Raw genomic sequence first — 25,275 nt, forward strand, 5'->3', positions numbered from 1 at the left:
ATGAATTATAAATAGTTTTATCTTAAAGATACCAAAGTTTAAAATACCGACACGTATTGGCCCGTATCGGACGATACGTATTGTTCCGAGCTCTCCGATACGCCCCTACAGTGGGTGTATCAGGGGTCTGACTGGTTTAGGGGGTGGAACTCTAAACCGGCCCTCCTAAACCAGTTTTGCAAAAAAAATGTAAAAAAAAAAAAAAAGGTATTGATTCGCCCTATATGCCCCTACCGGCGTATCAGGCATATAGAAAGAAAGGTACAGTACATGGGAAACTCCATGCGTTCTCGGAAACTATATGCCGATGCATTGCCAAATGGCCCACGCTGTTGAACGTGGTCGGCCAGAGGTTTTCGTCACAACAATTATAAAATCTGGTCAACAACAATTACAGGCATGTTTTCTTTTGTAAATTGCAAAAATACGAAAGTCAAATACAACATAGGTTCCTTCTCCCCAACTAAAAACAAACAAAAATTCCTTGAGAAAGCAGATTTCTGCATGAATTTAGATATCACGGAGGGGAACTGGTTTTTTGTAAAAGCTGGTCAACAACAATTATAAAAGCTGGGAAATATCACACATGTTACACATGCAATTAATCTTGGAGTTCAAGCAGAAATAACATTTTTACGCCCATTTACCTCCTACCATGATGATGATGATGATGACGTTCATGCCTGTCCTTCCTATATGATGATGAGAAAGAACCTGAGCTGTGTTGGCTCTCATAGGCCCAATTTTCGAAGCTGGAATAACTGTAATTCTGTGGCGACTGCCGTGCATTAGGAGAAGGGTAAGATACAGAACTATAGGGACTCTGACCAGGGGAACCATCATGGACCAAAGGGCTCCTCCTCCCCCTATCAGATAGAGGCCTACCAAGACTCGGACTCCTTGGTACTGGAATATTACTTCTTGGACTGTGAGATTCAGTTGTGTAAAGGGGATCGTAACCACTATACCTCCGTGTGTAACCAGACATGGATGGGCTGTCTGCAGGATCAGATCCAGGGGGGGCATCATCTCTGTAGTCCCTGGACCATCTTCGATCATGGTAGTACCCCTCATCGTTGACTTCTGAGGAGCGGTTTAACCTGTGATGGAGTCGGCTCCCAGATGAATCAAAACTAGTCTCCCGTGAAGACATCCAACGACTTTGATCGGCATCCTCAGGGATTGGTGCATTTATTCCTGGAAACTCTACCGTCATCTTTTTCCCAGGGATTGGTACATTCAGCTCCATGTTTTCTGTTTCAAGGATTTCTCCATCCTCTTGTTCTTTCTTGCTTTCCTCATCAGTGTATATTATAATCCCTGAAGGCATATCCTCCTCATCTGGATCTAAGAATGTAGAATAGCAATGATATAAAAGCATTACTAAATATTGTGTAAGTTTCTCAACACACTCCACCAAAAAATAAAAAATTCTCAAGGCAAAGGACAAACAAGCAAATTGTTAAGTAGTGAAATAATCTTAAGCTAAAAGCAACCATCTACGGTGAGAGAGCAGGGGATGAAGGTAGAGATGGAGATATGAACACATTAAAAAGGCAGCAGAAATTAGAAGATGAAGCCCACCATTTAAATGGAGGGGGAAAATTAAACTTAAATGAGGCAGAATATGAATTCCTTACATGTAGAACAAACTTCCTTGAAAGATTAAAAAAAAAATCGATGCATCAGTAGTCGTTGCAACAGAATATGTATTGAATATGTAACATTGGATTAACTTGTAAACTTGAAGTCAATTAGATCCAATTACCTAGATATCCTGGCGGGTATCCTATTTCACGCATTCTGTGTAGCCATGGAGGTGGGTCAAGCTCCTGTTTAACATATAAGAGCTCAAATTAATGTCTTCATGAACTTAAAAAGGAAAAGAGTAAAGTAGTCAAAAATTAAATTGATGAAATCATGAATTATTCACCGAAAAGCCTCATAATCTGTTTTGCTAGAGTTTACCTCTTCCCCCTTTTTAAATTTCATTACTTAGAAAAGAAAAAAAAAAACAAGCAGTACACTTGAGCATGCCTAATAATGTAAACATGAAACTCAAACCATGTTCCCTTGGAATGCAATCCAAGGGATAAAATAATAAGAACTGAATGACCTATTCCTTTGCCTTTTACTGGATAAAATAATTAAATAATAAAATACTTGAGGGTGCAATAATTAACCCAACTTTACATTCAACCACTAAGAAGCACGCAACCTTCTTAATTACTTAATCACTAAAAGACGTTTCAGAAGGGAAATTTGTGACTTTGAGCTGCCTAACGTCTTGAACTTGTTGGCTGTCTTGGAAAAGGTATTTCTTGATTCTTGAAAACAGGACAGTCAGGTTTGGTTGCCTAATCCTTGTATTTCTTTCTTTTGCCTCTTTCTTTAAGTTTTTACCTCTCCTTTCTCCCCCTGCTCAGTTTTCTCCTGACAAAAAGGCATGGATGCATTAGCACAATGGATGTTTTACACAGGAGCAGACCTTTTTGGTGTATTTTTCCTAATTGGTGTCTTCTTTGCATTACTTGTGATGAAACTGACTAGCACTTACTAATCTTGTTCATTTGTTGTTGGTATTTGGGAAAGGTTTCTTTCTTTGTTTTGGATGCAGATAGGTTCAACAGGCTAGTGTGATAGAACTATTCTCTCGTAGAACAACGAGACAGAAAGAGAAGGGGAAGAGAAATGTGGAGGTGTGAGAGCTGCCACAGCATGGACTGTACAGAAAAAAGAAAAGCAAGAATTTTCAAGGAACAAAAGAGAAAATGCAAGGTAGTTTCTGAATGTGTGAAAATTTGAAAAGTGTTTTGGAGCAAATCTTTGGGAACTTTCAAGGAGGTTCATTTGACAACATAGAATAAGACAATTTGGAGGTGGGAGAATCCAATGGAGGGATTTGTCAAGCTAAATTTTGATAGTGTTAGATAATGTATGCCCTCGGCTCCAACAGTTTGATGCACACTGACATTTATTAATGAATAAATTCAGTTCATTTATTATTTCATGTGCATTTTCGTATGTTTCTGTGAATACCCCTAAGCTGTACATTGTCTGTCTCAACTGCTTGGGTTGGACCTAAGGTACAAGGAGTGGGTTTTTAAGAAACACCAGAAAGAACCATTTCCAGTTTAAGCCTGGACCTTGGTGAATGGTAGATAAATCTGGAAAGTTGCATTTAATCTCCTAACTTAATAATGAGACTCTACTCAAGTGTCAGACTAGTTCGCTTTTGATATGCCAACTTGAGTGGTTCTTTTGGAGTAAAAAATCTGGGTATGTTGGAGCAGATTGGGAAGGTACTTGAGTGAGATCACCGTGATAGGACCAACCACTTTGTCAAACAAAGAGGATATCCCAGTTTACACTCTCTTTGGTGGAGCCTAAAAATGCCAGCAGTGGATTTCAAATGTTCTTGAAATCGATTTTTTAAAGACGTAATTATATTAATAAATAATTTATTTTGACAAAGGGTTGGAAAATGATTTTTATTCCAAGATACATTTTGAGCAAATTGTGGCACTGCACTTTGTAATAGGGTCGGTAATTTCTTGATGTTACTGGTTGAGAGATTGTTTGCAAGTACCTGATTAGGCTCAAAAGCCTAATGGACACTTAGTCCAAATTAATAGTTGGGCTCATAGGGTGTAAAGACTACTGGAACAGACCAACAGAAAGCAGTTAATCAGTTTTACAAGAGGAGGCCACATCAGCACAACTAATCGTCCACTTGCAACAGCTGTAACAGAAAGAAATCAAAGATTGTAAACAGTATAAGTAGTGAAGCACAAAGAGAAATAAGACAGGAATCCTTTCGGCATCTCTCTCTCTCTCTCTCCCTCCAACAGGAGGTTGGCTCCCTCGAAGAGCCCTGAGTTAGGCACGTTCCTAACAAGTTGGTATCAGAGCCAGCATGACCAACACAAGAAACACGTCAGTAGACACCTGAGTGGATCAGATGGAGGTAGAGATCCATCGAATGTCTTCAGATCTCAAAGAAATGAAGCTGCTCTCCTCAATCGGCTGGAGCAGGGGGCAATGAACAACGACAGAGGAAGCCAAGAAGAGCACAGCAATGAAAACAACCGCAGAACAGGGCCGGCGGCAACGAGAGCAGCCAAAATCGATTTCCCCATCTTCTCAGGCGGCAACCCAACTCCCTGGATTCTTAGATCCGAACGGTACTTCGATTACCATGAGACACCTGGGCAAGACAGGGTAGCTCTGGCTTTTGCGCATCTTAAAGGGGAAGCTATCCTCTGGTTGCAATGGTACCGATGGGGGCACCCTCGTCAAACTTGGGCAGACTTCACTGATGCCATGACTATCCGTTTTGGATCATCTGGGTTCAAAGATCATGATGAGAGTTTGGCAAAGCTACGGCAGGTGGGATCAATTAAAGATTACCATATGGAGTTCGAAAATCTTGCCGTGAGAGTCCAAGGGTGGACGGAGAAGGCGCTGGTGGGAAGCTTCGTCGGTGGCCTGAAAGAAGAACTGCGACTGGAAGTGAAGGCGATGCAGCCCACTTCGGTCATAAATGCAGCAGCACTAGCAAGATTGTATGAGGATAAGTTCGCTCGAGCAAGAAAGGTGCAACGGCCATGGGGTCCAGGAACCAGGACAACAGCACCAGACAAGGAGGAAGGAATATTGGGCTAGGCCCATTGGTTCCTTTCAAACGGCTGACCTGGGCAGAGATGCAAGTTACAACTGCGAAGAGAAATTCGGACCGAGCCATCGGTGCAAGAAACAACAAGCATTTCTCCTCCAAATAGATGTTGAAGAGGAAGCCGACCTCACTTAACAAAGCAAACATGCTAGGGTCCAAGGCCCATCAGTCTTGCAACATTAACAAAGCAAATAGGAGATCCGGATTAGCCCATATTCATGCACATGGACTCAAATTGGATCAGCCCATCTTTAGCTAACAGCAGCCCAAATGGGCCTAGAGACTTCCAAAACCGCCTACAACTCCTTCAGCAATATGGCAGCGTGTTCAAAGAACCCCAAGAACTTCCACCACGCCGGGAGCATGACCACTGCATCATCTTCATGCCGAGAGCTGCCCCAACCAATGTAAGACCTTACCAATACCCTTACTTTAAAAAATTTGAAATCGAGAAGCAAGTTCAAGATATGCTTAAGCAAGGGATAATACAGCCTAGTCACAACCCATTTTCTTCACCGGTATTATTAGTCAACAAAAAGGATGGGACGTGGCGATTTTGTATTGATTACAGAGCCCTTAACAATATCACCATTAAAGACTGATTTCCAATACTGGTCATTGACGAGCTGCTTGATGAACTCAGTCAAGCCACCATATTCTCAAAATTAGTTTTACAAGTTGGGTATCATCAAATAAGGGCACATAGGGAGGATGTTCACAAAACGGCTTTCAGAACGCATGATGGCCACTATGAGTTCCTGGTCATGCCATTTGGGTTGACCAATGCTCCAGCCACATTTCAAGCATTAATGAACGACATATTCCGGCCATATTTACGTAAGTTCATCCTTGTTTTCTTTGATGACATATTGGTCTATAGCCACAATTGGGAGGAACATCTGAATCAACTACAGGGCACCCTTGCAACACTTGAGGCCCACTAGTTATTCGCTAAAGAGTCCAAGTGCTCCTTTGGACAAAACCAAGTTCACTACTTGGGACATGTTGTAGAGAACGAAACTGTAGCGACCGACCCAGATAAAATCTCCAATATAATGGGCTGGCTACAACCCAAGAGTGTGAAAGAGTTGAGGGCCTTCTTGGGTCTGACTGGGTACTACCGCCGCTTCATCAAAAACTACGGCCTAATAGCTACCCCGTTGACCCAATTGCTGAAACAAGATGCTTTTCACTGGTCAACCCAGGCCCAACAAGCTTTTGAGCAGTTGAGACAGGCAATTGCAAGCCCTCCAACATTAGCATTGCCCGATTTCACAAAAGACTTCATCATTAAGTGTGATGCCTCCAGTCAAGGTGTTGGGGCTGTTCTCATGCAAGAGGGGCGACCACTAGCCTTTTTCAGCAAGGCCTTAACATCACAAAAGTGGGCCAAATCAGTTTATGAACGAGAATTAATAGCAGTGGTCTTAGCAATCCAACGTTGGCGATCCTACTTGCTCAGTAGACGGTTCATAATTCGGACAAACCATCAAAGTTTGAAGTTCTTATTGGATCAATCAGTCCTATCCCTGGAACAACAACGATGGATATCCAAGCTACTGGGGTACGACTACATAATTGAGTACAAAGCAGGGGCTGCTAACCAGGCGGCTGACGCCCTCTCACGGCACCCACAATCATTTCAGTTACTAGTATCTTTCCCAACTTCTCCACTCCTGGATCTACTTCGAAAAGAAGCCCTCCAACATTAGCATTGCCCGATTTCACAAAAGACTTCATCATTAAGTGTGATGCCTCCAGTCAAGGTGTTGGGGCTGTTCTCATGCAAGAGGGGCGACCACTAGCCTTTTTCAGCAAGGCCTTAACATCACAAAAGTGGGCCAAATCAGTTTATGAACGAGAATTAATAGCAGTGGTCTTAGCAATCCAACGTTGGCGATCCTACTTGCTCGGTAGACGGTTCATAATTCGGACAAACCATCAAAGTTTGAAGTTCTTATTGGATCAATCAGTCCTATCCCCGGAACAACAACGATGGATATCCAAGCTACTGGGGTACGACTACATAATTGAGTACAAAGCAGGGGCTGATAACCAGGCGGCTGACGCCCTCTCACGGCACCCACAATCATTTCAGTTACTAGTATCTTTCCCAACTTCTCCACTCCTGGATCTACTTCGAAAAGAAGCCCAATCCCATAGGGAGTTACGGCAGTTGAAGGCCCAAGTATTGGCAAATCCCTCACTGCACCCCGAGTACACCATTAAGAATGATCTACTCTTCTTCAAAGGACGCCTGGAAATTCTGGTAGATTCTGCTCACCTCAAGAAGCTCCTGGAATTATTCTGATACGTTGAGAAGGTCAGCAAGGACCCATGTCAAGAACCCACGATATCGAGATTACGTTGCATGACTTGCAGGACGTGTGGCATATGCATATTTGTTAGTTGTTGGTGCATAAGAAGAAGTCAAATAAGTGAGGAAATATCTCATAATAGTTGCGTTAGTTGTTGTTGAATAGGCTAGGAATGTTGCTGAAGTATAGGATAGGGAGTTGCTGAACTTAAGGAAGCACTAGACGTTGAGGCCTTGAGTTTAGGAAAAATTGTTGAATGGCTTTTGTATTTAAACCTGGGGTTGTACAGAACCAGGTATGAGTTGAAATCAAATAAAATTACAGGTTATTTTCTTGCCTTAAAAAAGAAGATCTATCAGCTTGGTATCAGAGCCAGGTTTACGATGGGAACCCATAAGGAGCGAATAGAGAGTCTGGAGTCAAGTGTTGGAAGTTTGCAGGAAAGTTTCACCCGTTTGGAGCTGGGATTTGGTGAGAAGCTGCAGCGACTAGAGGCTGCGATCAGCAATCTCACTGAAGCTGTCGTGATACAACCGGAACCCAAGTCCAACCAAGTTTCTGAGCGAAGTGGATATTCATCAAGTGATCGAGGTCGTGAGCACGTAGGAGGAGACCGGCCCATGTTTTCTTCAAAACTCGCAAGGCTGGAATTTCCCAAGTTTGTGAGAGAAGATCCCACTGAATGGCTCAATAAGGCGGAGCAATTTTTCAGGTTTCAAGGCACTACAGAACTACAGAAAGTGCCATTGGCCTCCTTCCATCTTGAAAAGGAAGCAGATCAATGGTGGCAGTGGTTGTATCGAGCTTACCAAGAGGAAGGAAAAGAAGTTACGTGGGACGTCTTTGTAGAGGAGTTGTGGTCGCGATTTGGACCAACAGATTGAGAAGATTTCGATGAATCTTTATCCAAGATTCGACAGACAGGTTCTTTGCGGGATTACCAACGAGAATTTGAAAGATTGGGAAACAGGGTTCGTGGTTGGACTCAAAAGGCACTTGTAGGTATGTTTATGGGCAGCCTCAAGATGGAAATTGCTGATGGGATTAGAATGTTTAAGCCAAAGACCCTTAAAGAAGCCATTAGCCTAGCCAGGATGAAGGATGATCAATTAAGCCGGCAAAAGAAGGTGACTAGGTTTCCTGCTGCCGCTGTGGTGAGTTCGACTTCTACCAACCCTAAGCCAGCCTCATCAATGAAGCGGATATCATGGGAAGAGATGCAAAGACGATGTGCACAAGGACTCTGCTTCAACTGTGATGAGAAATTCGTTCCTGGACACAAGTGTAATGGTCCACTGCTCGCACCATGAGAATTATGGCTAGAGTCGGATCCCACGAGCTAGTTGTGCTCATTGATAGTGGGTCGACACAATTTTATTAATGACAGAGTTGCGGAGCTATTGCAACTTCCAGCAATCCCAACCGAACCTTTTAATGTGAAGGTGGCCAATGGTGCACCCCTCAAATGTCAGGGGAGGTTCGAGAATGTTAGATTGTGGCTACAAGGTATCCCATTCACCTTAACTCTTTATTCCTTACCACTAATCGGATTGGATATGGTGCTAGGGGTCCATTGGCTCGAACAATTAGGCACAGTTATGTGTGACTGGAAAAGAATGACAATGGATTTCACGTGGGAAGGACGTCACCATCGCCTAGAAGGAATTGATCATAAGCCGATCCAACCTGCCGAACTCAGAACCATATCAAAAGAAGTGAAGCAAGGGAATTCTTTACTTGTTGTTTGTTTGCAGATGACTGCAGATGAGAGAATTCCTATAGAGATGCGACCACTATTGCAAGAATTTGAAGATTTGTGCCAGGAACCAAAGTAGCTACCTCCTTCACGAGAAATTGACCACCGAATCAACCTCAAGGGACCGAGCCGTTTAATGTACGGCCCAATCGGTATGCTCATTTTCAAAAGGCCGAGATAGAGAAACAAGTACAAGACATGCTCAACATGGGAATAATCAAGAATAGCACCAGCCCCTTTTCTTCGCCCGTCTTGTTGGTAAAGAAAAAAGATGGGACGTGGCGATTTTGCACAGATTACAGGGCCCTTAATGCCGTCACTATCAAGGACAGATTCCCAATCCCAACTGTGGAAGACATGCTAGACGAGCTATATGGAGCAACTTATTTTACTAAGCTTGATCTGGTATCCGGTTATCACCAGGTGCGAGTCCACCCTGCTAACACTCACAAGACGGCTTTCCGCACACACAATGGCCATTATGAATATTTGGTCATGCCCTTCGAACTATGTAATGCCCCCTCAACTTTTCAATCTCTTATGAATTCAATTTTTCGGCCATTCTTAAGAAAATTTGTGCTAGTTTTCTTTTATGACATTCTCATTTATAGTTCGGATTGGGTAACACATCTTGAGCATGTTCGAAAGGTTTTCGAAGTATTGAGACACCATCAATTCTTTACTAAACTTCGCAAGTGTGCCTTTGGATAACAGAAGATCAAATATTTGGGTCACATTGTCTCTGTACAAGGGGTGAAAGTGGACCCTGGAAAGGTGAGAGCTATGATTGAATGGCCTGAACCTACTACTGTGTCTGAATTGCATGGTTTCTTAGGCCTTACTGGTTACTACCGAAAGTTTGTGCAAAACTACAGAATTATAGCCCGGCCTCTCATTAATCTACTTAAGAAAGGCCAGTTCACATGGGGCAAGGAAGCCAAAGATGCATTTGAAGCTTTAAAACAAGCCATGTCGTCGACCCCAACCTTGGCCATGCCTAATTTCGATGAACCATTTGTCATAGAGACGGATGCGTCAGGGGAAGGCATTGGAGCAGTCCTAAGCCAACAAGGGAAGCCCATAGCCTATATGAGTCGAGCCTTAGGAGTTGCAAAGCAAGCTTGGTCCACTTACTCTAAGGAAATGCTAGCCATCGTACAAGCAATCAAAACATGGCAGCCATATCTTCTGGGACGCAAATTCTATATCCAAACAGACCAACGAAGCCTTAAGTATTTGATTGAGCAGCGCATCACCACGCCGGAAAAACAAAAATGGGTGTCCAAGTTGCTAGGATATGACTACGAGATCTCATACATGTCGGGGAAAGAAAATTCAGCCGCAGATGCTTTGTCAAGAAGGTTAGAGAGTCCTAGCTTACACACTTTATATACTTCTTATGCCTCTCTATGGGACGAGATTAAAAGAGAGACACAACAACACCCTTATATGGTGCAGATCAGCCGGCAAGCTACAAACAAACCTGGAGCTCCATACATGTGGCGCAACGAGCTGATTTGTTATAAGAACAGGGTAGTTATTCCATCGGACTCTCCAATCATACCAAAACTTCTCCATGAATTCCACGACACCCCCTATGGAGGTCACTCTGGAGTACTGCGAACGTACAAATGCTTGGCGCAGCAATTCTATTGGCCATCCATGCACCAATCGATTCAAAAGTATGTCACCGCTTGTGCAGTGTGCCAGAAAAATAAGTCGGAAACCCTCTCCCCAGCCAGACTCATGCAACCATTGCCCGTTCCTTGTCAAGTGTGGGACGACATAACCATGGACTTCGTGGAAGGGCTTCCACTTTCACAAGGGAAAAGCACAATCATGGTCGTTGTAGATCGCTTGAGTAAGTTTGCTCTTTCTTGCCTCTATCCCACCCATATACGACTAAAACGGTTGCTGACAGATTTATAGGAGTGGTTAAACTTCACGGGATGCCAAAATCTATTATCAGTGATAGAGATCCCATCTTTGTTAGCCATTTTTGGCATGAATTCTTCAAGTTGTCAGGGACCAAGCTACACATGAGTACGTCTTACCATCCCCAAACGGATGGACAATCCAAAGTGGTCAACCGATGTTTGGAGCAGTATTTGCATTGCTTTGTATCCCAGCAGCAGAAAAGATGGAGCACTTACCTGCCTTGGGCCGGATTCTGGTACAATACTACTTACCATAGCTCAATTGGAATGACTCCCTTCCAAGCACTCTATGGGAGGACTCCACCGGCAATTTTGTATTACTCAATTGGCACATCACCTGTTAATGAGGTAGACAAGGCTTTGGAGACAAGAGACAACATCCTCAAGCAACTAAAGTCTCACTTGCATGTTGCTGTTAATCGAATGAAGCAAATGGTGGATTCAAAGAGAAGGGAAGTCGATTATCAAGAGGGTGATTTGGTATTGCTTCAGCTTCAGCCATATCGTCAACACACTGCTTATAAAAGAGCCCATCAAAAGCTAGTCAGCAAGTATTTCGGGTCGTATCGAGTGGAAGAGAAGATTGGTAGAGTTGCATACAAGCTTAAGTTGTCGGAGGATGCTCGTATCCATCTTGTTTTCCACGTCTCAATGCTCAAGAAATATGTGGGAGATGACAACTCTGTTGGTTCTGAATTGCCACCAATGAATGATGATGGTGATGTGGTGGTACTTGAGGCTATCCTGGATACACGCTGGGTTCAAAAAGGGTCTGGCTTGGTAGAGGAAAGCTTGGTGCAATGGAATAATCTTTCAAGGGAAGATGCGACATGGGAAAATACTCAGCAGTTGAAGAACCAATTCATTAATCTAAACCTTGAGGACAAGGTTCCACTTCAAGGGGAGGGTAATGATACGTTGAGAAGGTCAGCAAGGACCCATGTCAAGAACCCACAATATCGAGATTACGTTGCATGACTTGCAGGACGTGTGGCATATGCATATTTGTTAGCTGTTGGTGCATAAGAAGTAGTCAAATAAGTGAGGAAATATCTCACAATAGTTGCGTTAGTTGCTGTTGAATAGGCTAGGAATGTTGCTAAAGTATAGGATAGGGAGATGCTAAACTTAAGGAAGCACTAGACGTTGAGGCCTTGAGTTTAGGAAAAATTGTTGAATGGCTTTTGTATTTAAACCTGGGGTTGTACAGAACCAGGTATGAGTTGAAATCAAAAAAAAATACAGGCTATTTTCTTGCCTTAAAAAGAAGATCTATCATATTCCATGCCTCACCCACAGGTGGCCACTCCGGCATCCTACGAACACAAAAACGCATTGCCACACAATTCCATTCGAAAGGCATGCGTACATCTATCCAGAACTTCATAGTCAGGGGTGCAGTATGCCAACAAAATAAGTCAGCCACTACAACACCAGCAGGCCTCTTGCAACCACTCCCAATACCAACCCAAGTCTGGGATGATATATCAATGGATTTCATCACAGGATTGCCTGTTTCTGCCGGCAAAACAGTTATCCTTGTGGTAGTGGATAGATTGACAAAATACAGTCATTTCCTACCTCTATCACACCCATTTACAGCAGTCACAATTGTTGAATTGTTCCTCCGGGAAATTGTGCGCCTACACGGGCTCCCCAGCTCAATTGTATCAGACAGGGACCCTATTTTTTTGAGTCGTTTCTGGGGTGAGCTTTTTCGCCTGCACGGGGTTAAACTCTCAGCTAGCTACCACCCCCAATCTGATGGATAGACAGAGGCGGTTAACAAGAGTCTCGAAACATATCTGAGATGCTTCGCGGAGGATCGACCAAGACAATGGGTGAAGTGGATCCACTGGGCTGAATGGTGGTACAACACCACTTTCCATAGCGCTGCTGGGATGACACCCTTCAGAGCTCTATATGGTTGGGACCCTCCCCCTCTACTTCCTTATGAAAAAGGGACCACCACAGTAGCAGCCTTAGAAGAACAGCTGATGCAACGAGATGAGGTGTTAAAGGAGCTGAGACATCATCTCCTATAGGCACAGCAATGGATGAAGCACACCTATGATAAACATCACAAGAATGTCCAATATGAAGTCGGTGATTGGGTGTTTATCAAATTACAACCTTTCAGACAGATTTCAGTTGCAAGCCAATAGTGGAACAAACTCAGCCCGCGCTATTTTGGACCATTTAATATCCTTGAGAAAATAGGGTCAGTGGCCTACAAGCTGGACCTTCCGGCAACATCAAAACTGCACCCTGTATTCCATATCTCCTTACTGAAGAAAGGGCCGAAGCCAGGAGTCATTACAAGTGCGACCCTTCCCACATTTTTAGATGAAGGACAAGTGCAGACTGAGCCAGCCCGCATCATTGATTTCAGATGGGTGCGCTGGGGTGGAAGAGTCATACCAGAAGCATTATTTGTTTGGTCTAAACTCCCAGAAGAGGATGCAACCTGGGAATCCAACTTAGATCTGCAATCAAACTTTCCCACATTAGACCTTGAGGGCAAGGTCGCTCTAAAGGAGGAGGGGATTGTAAAGACTACTGGAACAGACCAACAGAAAGTAGTTAATTAGTTTTACAAGAGGAGGCCACGTCAGCACAACTAATCGTCCACTTGCAACAGTTGTAACAGAAAGAAATCAAAGATTGTAAAAAGTATAAGTAGTGAAGCACAAAGAGAAGTAAGACAGGAAACTCTCTCTCTCTCTCTCTCTCTCTCCTTCCAACGAATTCAGGAGGTTGGCTCCCTCGAAGAGCCCTGAGTTAGGCAGGTTCCTAACATAGGGTGGCCGAGAACCAAATGTTGATGTGTGACATTAACCAAGCCAAATTCTAGGCCCAACACCACTTGGGCGTTGGACAATGTAAATTCAACCTAAAGGTAGGTTACACTTTTATTAGAGTGATTTTTTTAATTAGTTTGCATTGGGATTTTTGTGCGACCCAAACCATACAAAGATAGAGAGACTTCCAAATTTAAGAGGGTGAGAAATATGGGAAGTTGGAAATTTGCATGGAAAGGAGAATCTCTAATTTGACTAGGACTCTCATCTAGTTTGACTAGTCATAGCCAAATTGGAGAAGGTTTATATTCCTAGGTGAATTCAGTCATTTTTAACCTAAGGTCTCTTCCCAGAAAAACCCATAGCACCCAAAAGAAAGGGGAGGGCTGAAAACATGGAGAAAGAAGAGCAGAGACAGAAGAACAAGAAGAATGGACTCAACTGGTAAGTCATCTCTCTATCTTACAAAAGAAAAAAAAAAAGGTAAAAATCCATTCTATACAAGTGATAATTCCATTTTTTTTATTATTTCCAAATGAAAACTATTATCTCATCCATCCCAACTCTTTACCCCAACTCATGTAGCCTCATGCCTTCAAATATGACCTCTACAGTATCCACCCTCAAATTTTATAATGGACATCTTCTAAACACAATGAATTTCTTTGTGTACGCTTCACTGACCCATTATATAGTTAGGAAAAACAATGTAAATGACCAGACTGCTCTTACTTTCAAAATTTAGAGTATATGGACAAAACTTCCCTGCTAACTACTTAGTATATATTTCTCCACTTCTAACTAGTATAATGATCACGCTTGGAGATTTAGATGGAGAACTCCTTGAAGAATGTGTTGGTGCTTTTGAAAGAACTCCTAGTGTAAAGGGACTAAAATTGGTTTTAAAAAATTTTCTTTATGAGAAATTGCAAGAGAGAATCTCCCTACACTGGGGATGTTATATCTAGACTAAGAAGATTTCTTCAAGTGGAAGCCCCAATATCCTCAATCAATTTTGAGTAGGAAGCTTGGAAGAATACCTTTATGAAGCTCTACAAGTAAAGAAGTCTCCAAGTCGGTTGGGGACCTATCCTGACAAGGCTGACACTGTGGTGCCACCAAGTCGGTTGGGGTGGCCTGTCTCAGCTGCCAGGGTGAGACCCTAGGCACATACAGTGTAGGATTAATTGAATCTTTGAACTGGACCAGATTTCCAGTATTGTCCTCGACCTTGGAGATTGATGGGCAAAACTAGAAAGTTACACCCGACCCCTAGACTCGATTATGATACTGCACTAGGTGTCGGATTGGGCTATCTTTGATGTACCATTCATTGAGATCCTTAGCGGGGGTCAAAACCTGGGTATGTTGGGACAGTCAGAGAATTCATCTGAATGGGTGATCATGGTGACAGGATCAGCCCCTTTATCAGACAAAGGTAATGATTGGGGATGCACTCTCACTGATGGAAACCAAGACTGCCGGCAGCCGATTTCAACCGTTGAGATTTGTTTTGCAAAGTATATTTTATATGAAATATAAAAGTATATATATTATGGTTTCTAAAATGTTTGCAAGAAGGTTTTAATTCCCGGGATCCATATAAGTAGAGAGTGCAACACTGTTCCTTGCAGCCGAGGGAGAGGTCCTCTCTTGTCAGGCAGTGTATGATCATTATGGGCTGAGAGGTTAAGTATAAGACCATTGAGGATAATACCTGATGGGCTAATCTTGCATCTGCCCACAGTCCCTAGGTGTTACAAGATGGCTTGGCCCAGGGACCACTTAGGGTAAGTGTTGGGCCCATAGAGCCCATTTGATGGGTTTCAGGGGGTGCACTGTCCATAACAGTGTATTCGGCCAGCCCTTGTAACAAAGGCTGGGCCGAACCCATGTGGCTGATGTGTAGATCAATGCTTGGGTCCCACGCCATACAAGGAAGCCCAACTGGGCAGCAGTTAGGAAGGTTAAGTGAGCACATAAGCTTAATGGGCCTAAAGCCCATTTCGAACTGGGCTATTTTATTATTTAATAAAGGGGCAAATTCTGAGAAGGATTAGCAGATAGGATAGGGTCTTGAACCTATCCCACTCATAGAGTCTAGATCTGAATGTGATTCAGATCTAGAAACCTCCTAATGAGATTAGGATAAAGCTAATCTAATCTGCAGATAAGGGTTTATCCCTATCACCTAAAAGGGGTCTTATCCAAATATGATTTGGACAAGCAGCTCCTAATTGGATTAGGAGTTGATCTTTTAGGTTAACAAAAGAATGAGGGGGCGGCAGCCTTTAGGAGACACACAATCAGATTTTCTTCAGTGCTGAAATCACAAGAAGAGAGAATTTTGCACCCTGCGAATTCTTTCTTGCCGCCTCCCTGTTCTTGTCGCCCTATTTTGCCAGTTCGATCTCCACTAGTGGAAGAAGTCAAGATTTGATCTTGACATCAGTTCTTGGAGGAAGAATTGATAGGAAGTTGTGCTCACGTGCCATCTTGCTATTTCTTACGAAGGACAGAGTTCTTGGAGAAGAACATTGTTGATTCTGCTCCATCCTGCACTGCGCCATCTTCAGTGGGAGCAGATTTTGGATCCTTCCTTTGGCGTAAACACCTCCATTGGGAGATACTGTTTCTCCGTATCAGGTATAATCCTCTCCTACTCCTTTTGGTTCAGATCTGGTTCAGTTTATGGTTCAAGAATGATCCTTAAAAATATGATTTTCTAAATAAGGAATGCGATTCCCAGTTGAAGTGAGAAATTTTTGAAATTCGCCCCCTTATTCCGCAATCTTTGGGTGTCCATGGAATGGATCTCTCATCCCTTCAGTGGTATCAAAGCTTGGTTCCAAATGTTGAACCAGTTTGTTTCAGATCTGAACCTACGCAAATGGACAGAAGGCGTTCTACCCGATTTGCGCAGATATGGGTTTTGGGAAATTTGTTCCCAAAATTAATGGGCGAATAATCTGAAATTAATTTTATAAAAATCTGAGTATTATTTAGAACTGTTCTTTATGATTTTCTTGATTTACGGGCTGTTCATACAAGAGGAGATCGAATTCTTGGTTTGCGCAGGGAACCTGCAAGATTTGTAGTTTCTTGATTTATTCATTTCATTTGGTCTGTAAATAATTTTTTTTATTTTCTAGACTCAATGTATTAGGTATTCGATCTGATGTAATCATTAATAGAAATAGGATTTCTATTTATTTTATTTTGGATCGAAGATCGCGGCGCAGAAAAGAAGATTTCGCAGAGGAGATTTCGCAGATGGGAGAGCTACAATCTGCGATTTGCAGTTTATGAAACTGCAAACTGTGATCTAACCTCTGTTTTGCATGATGGATTGTGCGAACAGCCCTGATTGACTGATTCTTGTTTTTCTTTTATCAGTATTTAATTTCAGATTATTTTCTTGAATTAAAGATTTAATTAAAGATCAAACCCTAGACCCATTCGAACCAAGATTGGTTCAAACTGTTTGGACCGAATCTAGGGTTTAATCAAGGCTGAAAGTCAGCCCTAATTTTCCCACTAATGGGCTTGAGGATTGATGTTTAATTAAATGGTTAATTCGGCCCAACCTATAAAGGCCCAATTTTAAAAGGTTAAAACTGCTCAAAGCCCACTAAACATTTAAAGTTATATGGGCTGAACCATTCGGCCCATATACCTAGATAATATTAATGGTTAATATTATGGATTTAAAATGGGCTTCAAATGGGCCTTACAGATGATTAATTGATTGGATCAATTTATCCCTGCATGTGATGTATGGATGTGTGATGTGCTACGTACATGGGCCATAAGTGCTTGGCCCATGCTCAATCGACAGTGGCTCTTGCGCACAACATGGCTGAATGCACATCATTGCCATGGTGTCCCTTTTGGTCATTGGATGACCTCCCTCAGTGGTGGGCCCCACACCTCATCAAGAGGTTACGTGCGGAACCCTAGCCGATTAAGGCCCACCGATATCTGGCTTCATGAAAGTCAATGGGAGCCACTTTGGTTTGACCTAAAATAAGAACTAGGGCGTAATTAACTGTTCCCTCCAGCTAATATGAGTGCATATGATAGGAAGATTCATATGATGAACTCTCTAAAGGCCTTCCATCATTAGCATGAGGATGGGTCCTTCAGTAATGAGGAAACGCACCAGAAAATGGGCTATCCATTTGCTGTTGGACTTGTCTAAGTGTTTCATGAGATGATAGGGGCGTCATAGACCGATGTGGGAGGGGCTTCACCAGAAAATGGGAACTCTCTCACGGTACCTTGGCGTTCACGAATATGATGGGTAAGCACTCACTGGACAGAAAGGTTTACCTGAAAACGGCTCTGAACCTTGTCTGACAGAGGTCAAAGGGAAAACTCATATGATGAGTGGATATAATCCTTCACAGAAAGGTGGTGGGGTTATGCAGCTGAAACAGTTGGCTCCATGCACCCTATGTGATTTCCCACATTTCCAGAGACAACCCGTAGTCTCCGTCACTGAGAAAAGAGGGAAATCTCAGAGATGAATAAATGGAAATGGAACGTAGACTAAAATCCATATCTATGAAATGAACATGAATCAAATTAGGTTGTGGACTGATGTTTGCTCTTTTATCAGAAAATGGCAAACGGATCATTTGCAAAATTGCTTGATGACAACAAGTTGAAGGGCCCAAACTATGCCGACTGGTACAGGAACCTTATGTGGGTCTTAACCTCTGAAAAGTTGGATAAGGTAGCCAAGAATCCTGCCCCGGATCGTCCGGGAGATGAGGCTTCCGAAGCCCGGAGAAGAGAATACCAAGAACTAGCAAAGGACGTACTGGACAGTCTGAAGACAATGTACGAAGAGCAGAATCGTTCTACTTGGCAAAAGGTCTTGAAACAGTTCATGACCGCGCAAATGTCCAAGGGCCAACAGGTTCACGACCATTGTCTTCAGATGATGGGCTATATCAACGAACTGAAGGCTCTTGGATCCGGGCTGGATCTGGTAACACAGATCGATGCTATTCTCAACTCTCAGCCTCCATCTTTTAATCCATTCATCATGAACTACAACATGAACAAGCTGAACGTCAGCTTGCAGGAACTCGGCAATATGTTGCAGAGGGCCGAAGAATTGATTAAAAATGATGAGCCCATTGCCATGCTTGTTGAAACTGGCAAATCGGGCAAGAAAAGGAAGGCAAAGAGAAAGCCCCAGAAGAAGGCTGCCAAACCCAAGAAACAGAGGAAGGACAAGGCATCAGATGCCTGTCATTTTTGCAAGAAGACCGGCCACTGCAAAAGGAACTGTCCTGCCTACCTGGAATCCAAGAAAGGTAATTTCGAAACTTGTGTTATAGAAACCAATTTATTCGTAGCTTCTGCGTCCTGGTGTATTGATTCTGGGGCTTCAACTCATGCGTGTAACTCACTGCAGGGGTTCAAGGTAAGCAGAAGGCTGAGTGAAGGAGAAGTCACACTCTACTTGGGGACTAATGCAACTGTTGCAGCCGCGGCCATAGGAACCAGGGAGTTACTTTTTAGAGAATGAACTATTGTAATGAGAAATTGTCTTTATGTACAAAATTTAAGGAGAAATTTGATTTCTGTTTCAAAACTGTGTGCAGATGGTTATTCTGTCTTCTTTAGTAATACGATTACTATTAAAAGAAACAACAGATTCATCGCATACGGGGAACTGGAGAACGGTCTCTATGTTCTACATCCTTCTCTATAAACTAACATAACCGAAACTACGTCGGCTGAAATCCCCAAGAAAAGAGCCCGTGATACAGTTAATCCCACGTGTCTGTGGCATTACCGACTTGGCCACATCGGTGTTGATCGAATCACAAGGTTGGTAAAAGATAGTCATTTGGATTTTCTAACTGTAGAAGATCTTCCCACCTGTGAGCCTTGCCAATAAGGCAAGATGACGAAGCGGCCATTTAACGGTAAGCCTGAAAGATGTACAGGCACACTTGACCTAATACATACTGATGTATGTGGTCCCCTGAGTGTTAGGACACAGAATCAACACGTGTATTTCATCACCTTCACAGATGATTTTTCACGATATGGTTACGTGTACCTAATGAGACACAAGTCTGAATCCTTTGAAAAGTTCAAAGAATTTAGACAAAAGGTCGAGAAACAATTAGGGAGAGAAATTAAAGCCCTTCGATCAAATCGAGGTGGCGAATATCTCTCTGACGATTTCAGGGACTACTTAAAGGACAATGGAATAGTATCACAGTTGGCTCCTCCTGCTACACCACAACTTAACGGTGTTTCAGAGAGGAGGAATAGAACCTTATTGGATATGGTTCGGTCACTTCTCATACACTCAGAGTTACACACATCCTTTTGGGGTTACGCATTAGAGACTGCGATTTACGTATTGAATCGAGTTCCAACCAAATCGGTTCCCAGCACTCCATATGAACTTTGGACCGGAAAGAAACCAAGTGTCAGACACTTGAAGATTTGGGGTTGTCCAGCACACGTTAAAAGAACGAGTGCAGACAAGTTGGAATCCAAGACCAACCGTTGCCTATTTGTAGGCTACCCAAAAGGCTCTGTAGGTTATCTATTCTATGACCCAAGTGAGCAGAAAGTGTTCTGCAGTCGAAATGCGCAATTCTTGGAAACCGATTACATCCTGGACACCCATCGTCAGGAAATTGTTCTTGATGAGGAGAACTCAAGAGTAGTGGGAGATGTCCCACAAGTTCCAGGTAGTGACCAACCTAGAAGATCCACTCGGGTATCCAGGCCACCAGTCCGTTATGGTTAAGACCAGGATAGTTACCTGGTGGAAACCTTGACTAGTGAGGAGGATCCCGTGACTTACACGGAAACTATGTTGGACATAGATTCCCAGAAGTGGGTGGAGGCCATGAGGGCAGAGATGGACTCAATGGAGACCAATGGAGTCTGGACTCTAGTAGATCCGCCCTCCGGGGTAAAAGCAATCGGTTGCAAATGGATTTACAAGAGGAAGAAGGGCCCCGATGGTAGGGTTGAGACCTTAAAAGCTCGTCTGGTGGCGAAAGGGTACACTCAGAAAGAGGGCACCGATTATGAGGAAACCTTTTCGCCTGTGGCCATGCTTAAATTCATTAGGATCCTGCTAGTTGTAGCAGCATACCATGATTATGAGATTTGGCAGATGGATGTCAAAACAGCATTCCTGAATGGAGATCTTACTGAAGATATCTATATGCAGCAGCCGCAAGGCTTCATTGCTGCAGGTCAGGAAAACATGGTATGTAAACTTAACAGATCCATTTATGGACTTAAGCAAGCTTCTAGAAGTTGGAACATCCGTTTTGACTCTGCTGTCAAATCGTTTGACTTCGAGCAGAATCCAGATGAACCCTGTGTCTACAAGAAGTACAGTGGAGATAAGGTTACCTTCTTGGTTCTGTATGTAGATGACATTCTACTCATTGGGAATGATGTAGGAATGTTAACTATAGTGAAAGTATGGCTATCACAGCAATTCTCAATGAAAGATCATGGAGAAGCCTCCTATATACTGGGTCTTCGACTCTATAGAGATAGATCGAAGCGGATAATAGGATTATCCCAATCTGCTTACATTGACAAAATAGTCAAGAGATATAGCATGGAAAACTCCAAGAAAGGAAATGTTCCTTTTAGGAACGGAGTCACTCTCTCCAAGAAGATGTCTCCCAAGACTTCTGAGGAGATTGATGGCATGAAAGACGTTCCCTATGCCTCTGCCGTAGGGAGCATCATGTATGTCATGTTGTGCACTCGTCCTGACATAGCTCAGGCAGTGAGTGTAGTAAGCAGATTTCAGGCCAACCCAGGGCAGGAGCATTGGACTGCTATCAAAAACATACTTAAGTACCTTTAGAGGACAAAAGAGTTTTGTCTAGTATTCGACGGTAGCTCACTACAGATCCAGGGGTTTACAGATGCCGATTTCCAGTCGGACCCAGATGATAGAAAGTCTACATCTGGATATGTTTTCATGATAGGATCGTGTGTTGTTTGCTGGAAAAGCAGCAAACAGGGGTCCATTGCAGACTCCACGACCGAGGCCGAGTACATTGCCGCAAGTGAGGCTGCCAAGAAATTTGTTCACGAGTTGGGAGTAGTTCTGTCCAGCACATCACCCTTCCCATTGTTGTGTGACAACAATGAAGCCATTGCTCAGGCTAAGGAGCCACGAGCCCACTCGAAGTCGAAGCACATCGAGAGGAAGTACTACGTACTGCGGGAGATTGTTGGTAGAGGGGACGTCCTGATTCAGAAGGTAGCGTCAGCGGAAAATGTAGCAGACCCATTGACGAAGCCACTATCACAGAAAGTGTTGGAGAAACACGTGGAAAGCATGGGACGCCGGCTAGTACCTGATTGAACCTAAGTGAAAGTGGGAGCTGTTAGACAGTTTTGTATGCCCTTAGATTCAATCAGAATGATGTACTTTATGAGTTTATTGTAAATGAATAAAAGTGCATATTTGATTCATGTTCCCTTGGTATGTTTCTGTGTAATACCCTTAAACTGGACACTTAATGAGACTCGTGTTAGTTTAGAATGTTCACAGCCAGTGGGTCGGTCTGGGGAGACCTATCCTGACAAGGCTGACACTGTGGTGCCACCAAGTCGGTTGGGGAGGCCTGTCTCAGCTGCCAGGGTGAGACCCTAGGCACATACAGTGTAGGATTAATTGAATCTTTGAACTGGACCAGATTTCCAGTATTGTCCTCGACCTTGGAGATTGATGGGCAAAACTGGAAAGTTACACCCGACCCCTAGACTCGATTATGATACTGCACTAGGTGTCGGATTGGGCTGTCTTTGATGTACCATTCATTGAGATCCTTAGCGGGGGTCAAAACCTGGGTATGTTGGGACAGTCAGAGAATTCATCTGAGTGGGTGATCATGGTGACAGGATCAGCCCCTTTATCAGACAAAGGTAATGATTGGGGATGCACTCTCACTGATGGAAACCAAGACTGCCGGCAGCCGATTTCAACCGTTGAGATTTGTTTTGCAAAGTATATTTTATATGAAATATAAAAGTATATATATATTATGGTTTCTAAAATGTTTGCAAGAAGGTTTTAATTCCCGGGATCCATATAAGTAGAGAGTGCAACACTGTTCCTTGCAGCCGAGGGAGAGGTCCTCTCTTGTCGGGCAGTGTATGATCATTATGGGCTGAGAGGTTAAGTGTAAGACCATTGAGGATAATACCTGATGGGCTAATCTTGCATCTTCCCACAGTCCCTGGGTGTTACAAGGTGGCTTGGCCCAGGGACCACTTAGGGTAAGTGTTGGGCCCATAGAGCCCATTTGATGGGTTTCAGGGGGTGCACTGTCCATAACAGTGTATTCGGCTAGCCCTTGTAACAATGGCTGGGCCGAACCCATGTGGCTGATGTGTAGATCAATGCTTGGGTCCCACGCCATACAAGGAAGCCCAACTGGGCAGCAGTTAGGAAGGTTAAGTGAGCACATAAGCTTAATGGGCCTAAAGCCCATTTCGAACTGGGCTATTTTATTATTTAATAAAGGGGCGAATTCTGAGATGGATTAGCAGATAGGATAGGGTCTTGACCCTATGCACTCATAGAGTCCAGATCTGAATGTGATTCAGATCTAGAAACCTCCTAATGAGATTAGGATAAAGCTAATCTAATCCTTCCTTGAGCGTGAACACCTCCATCTGCTTCTGAGAGGACCACTCATAGAGTCCAGATCTGAATGTGATTCAGATCTAGAAACCTCCTAATGAGATTAGGATAAAGCTAATCTAATCCTTCCTTGGGCTTGAACACCTCCATCTGCTTCTGAGAGGAGTCTAATAAAAGCATCGGCGACTAAAGTAAAAAGGAATGGTGACGTAGGATCACCTTGTCTCAGACCCCTACTGGTTGGGAAAAAATCATTAATTACCCCATTGACTAGGATGGAATAATGGCAATTGGACAAACTACCATTTATCCACCAAGTCATAGGCTTTTTCAATATCAAGTTTGCAAACAAAACCTTGACACCCTGACCTCCTCATCTCCTCCACACATTCATTTGCTATTAGAATCTGATATACAATTTGTCTCCCCTGAACAAAAGCTCCTTGCGCTTGGTTGATAAGACAAGGAAGCACCTTTTTTATCCTCAAAGATAAGACCTTAGCCACAATCTTGTAAAACTACTCACCAAACTAATAGGTCTAAAATCCTTTGGATGCTTGGCCTCTTTCTTCTTGGGAATTAAAGCTAAAAAAGTAGCATTAATTCCACAACTCATCACTGCGTTATCCTCAAATTCCTTAAAGACCTCGATTAAATCTTCTTTGACTACGTCCCAACGGTCTTAGAAAAAAGCCATTGTAAACCCATCTGGCCCTGGTGCTTTTGACCTTTCCATTGAAAAAACGGATTTTCTGATTTCTTCCTACTCAAAATTCCTTTCCAGCCAGCTTCTACTCTCTTCTGGAAGCCTCTGCCAAGTAACGCCTTCCAACTCCACACAAGGTCTTCGAGGTCTCCTCAAAATGGGTTTGAAGTGCTCAACAAAATAGTTGGCTATCCTCTCTTGGGTATCAGAGACTACTCCATCCACTTCCAGTTTGGACACTAGGTTTTTCCTTCTCCTTCCTTTGGCTAGGTTATGAAAGAATTTAGTGTTCCCATCTCCTTTAACCCATTTACATCTAGACTTCTGCCTCCAAGAAATTTCTTCTCTCAAAACAACTTCATCTAACTCTCTTTTTAGTTCCCATCTCCGATCTCTCTCCTGAGGGCTTATGCTTCTTTGAGATTCCTTCACATCCAATTCCTCTATTTGGGTCAACAGAGAGGATTTCCTTTCTTCTATTCTCCCAAAATGCTCCTTATTCCACTCCTTCACATGTGCTCGCAATCTTTTAAGTTTTTTATGGAATCTTACCCCTTTCCACTTCACCCCCCTTAGGTCTTCTCTCCACCATTCCTCAACCTTCTTCACGAAGTCCGGGTGAGTCAGCCACATGTTCTCAAACCTAAAAGGTTGGGGTCCTTGCCCAAAGGGTTCCTGTCCTAAGCCAATGGGGCAATGGTCAGAAGTGACTGTCGGTAAAGCCCTAGTTATCAAGTCTGCCCACTTATTTTCCCAGCTTTCAATGAAGAGGATTCTATCTAATCTGGAGCAGGTTAGAGTCTCCTGAAAGTTGGGCTTTTAATTCACAGTTATTAATAAAATCATTGAATCTCCGCATGCTGGTTGTGATGACTTGTTGGGGATTATTTGATTCATTCATAAATCGGATTACATTGAAGTCTCCCTCCAAGCACCACGGACCAACCCGAAGCCCTTGTATCCCATAAAGTTCTTCCCAAAAATCATTCCTCTCTCTGTAATTGCTTGGTCCATACACATTAGTTAGTGCCCAAGTAAATCCATCCTCTACCATCCTGAATTTTAACGACACTGAAAATTTTCCTACTAGCTACTCCACAGCATCCTCTCTCCAAAAAGTAACAATTCCCCCTGAGGCCCCCCAAGTGCTGACACCTAGTTCATTCCTCTAGATTTCCAAATACTTCTTGCCCAACTTCTATCAATATCGGCTAGTTTAGTCTCCTATAGCATCACTATATCCGGCCTTTCCCTTCTCAGGAGGTCCTTAATTAGCCTTCTTTTCCTAGCACTCCCCAACCCCCTTACATTCCAAATGATGATTTTCATGGATATAAAAGATTTGGCATCCCCTCTTGAGGTCAAGCCCCTACTTGGAGGCTTTCCTTCTCTCCCCTCTTCCGCTAAACTCCAAA

At 43.2% G+C, this 25,275-nt stretch overlaps 1 protein-coding gene across 1 annotated transcript in view; it reads right to left on the bottom strand.

Moving 5' to 3' along the window:
• Positions 1-391: 391 nt before the first annotated feature.
• LOC104590246 (uncharacterized) overlaps positions 392-25,275 on the bottom strand; it is a 59,880-nt gene continuing 34,996 nt past the window's right edge. The window contains exons 8-9 of the mRNA XM_010248823.3: positions 1,769-1,832; positions 392-1,347 (exon numbers count right to left, since the gene is read on the bottom strand). Coding sequence (XP_010247125.1) covers positions 644-1,347; positions 1,769-1,832 — 768 coding nt within the window. The 3' untranslated portion in view covers positions 392-643. The remainder of the gene's footprint in view (positions 1,348-1,768; positions 1,833-25,275) is intronic.

This window comes from Nelumbo nucifera, chromosome 8, assembly GCF_055504915.1.
Source record: "Nelumbo nucifera cultivar China Antique chromosome 8, China Antique-T2T, whole genome shotgun sequence".
In the NCBI taxonomy this organism is placed as follows: domain Eukaryota; kingdom Viridiplantae; phylum Streptophyta; class Magnoliopsida; order Proteales; family Nelumbonaceae; genus Nelumbo; species Nelumbo nucifera.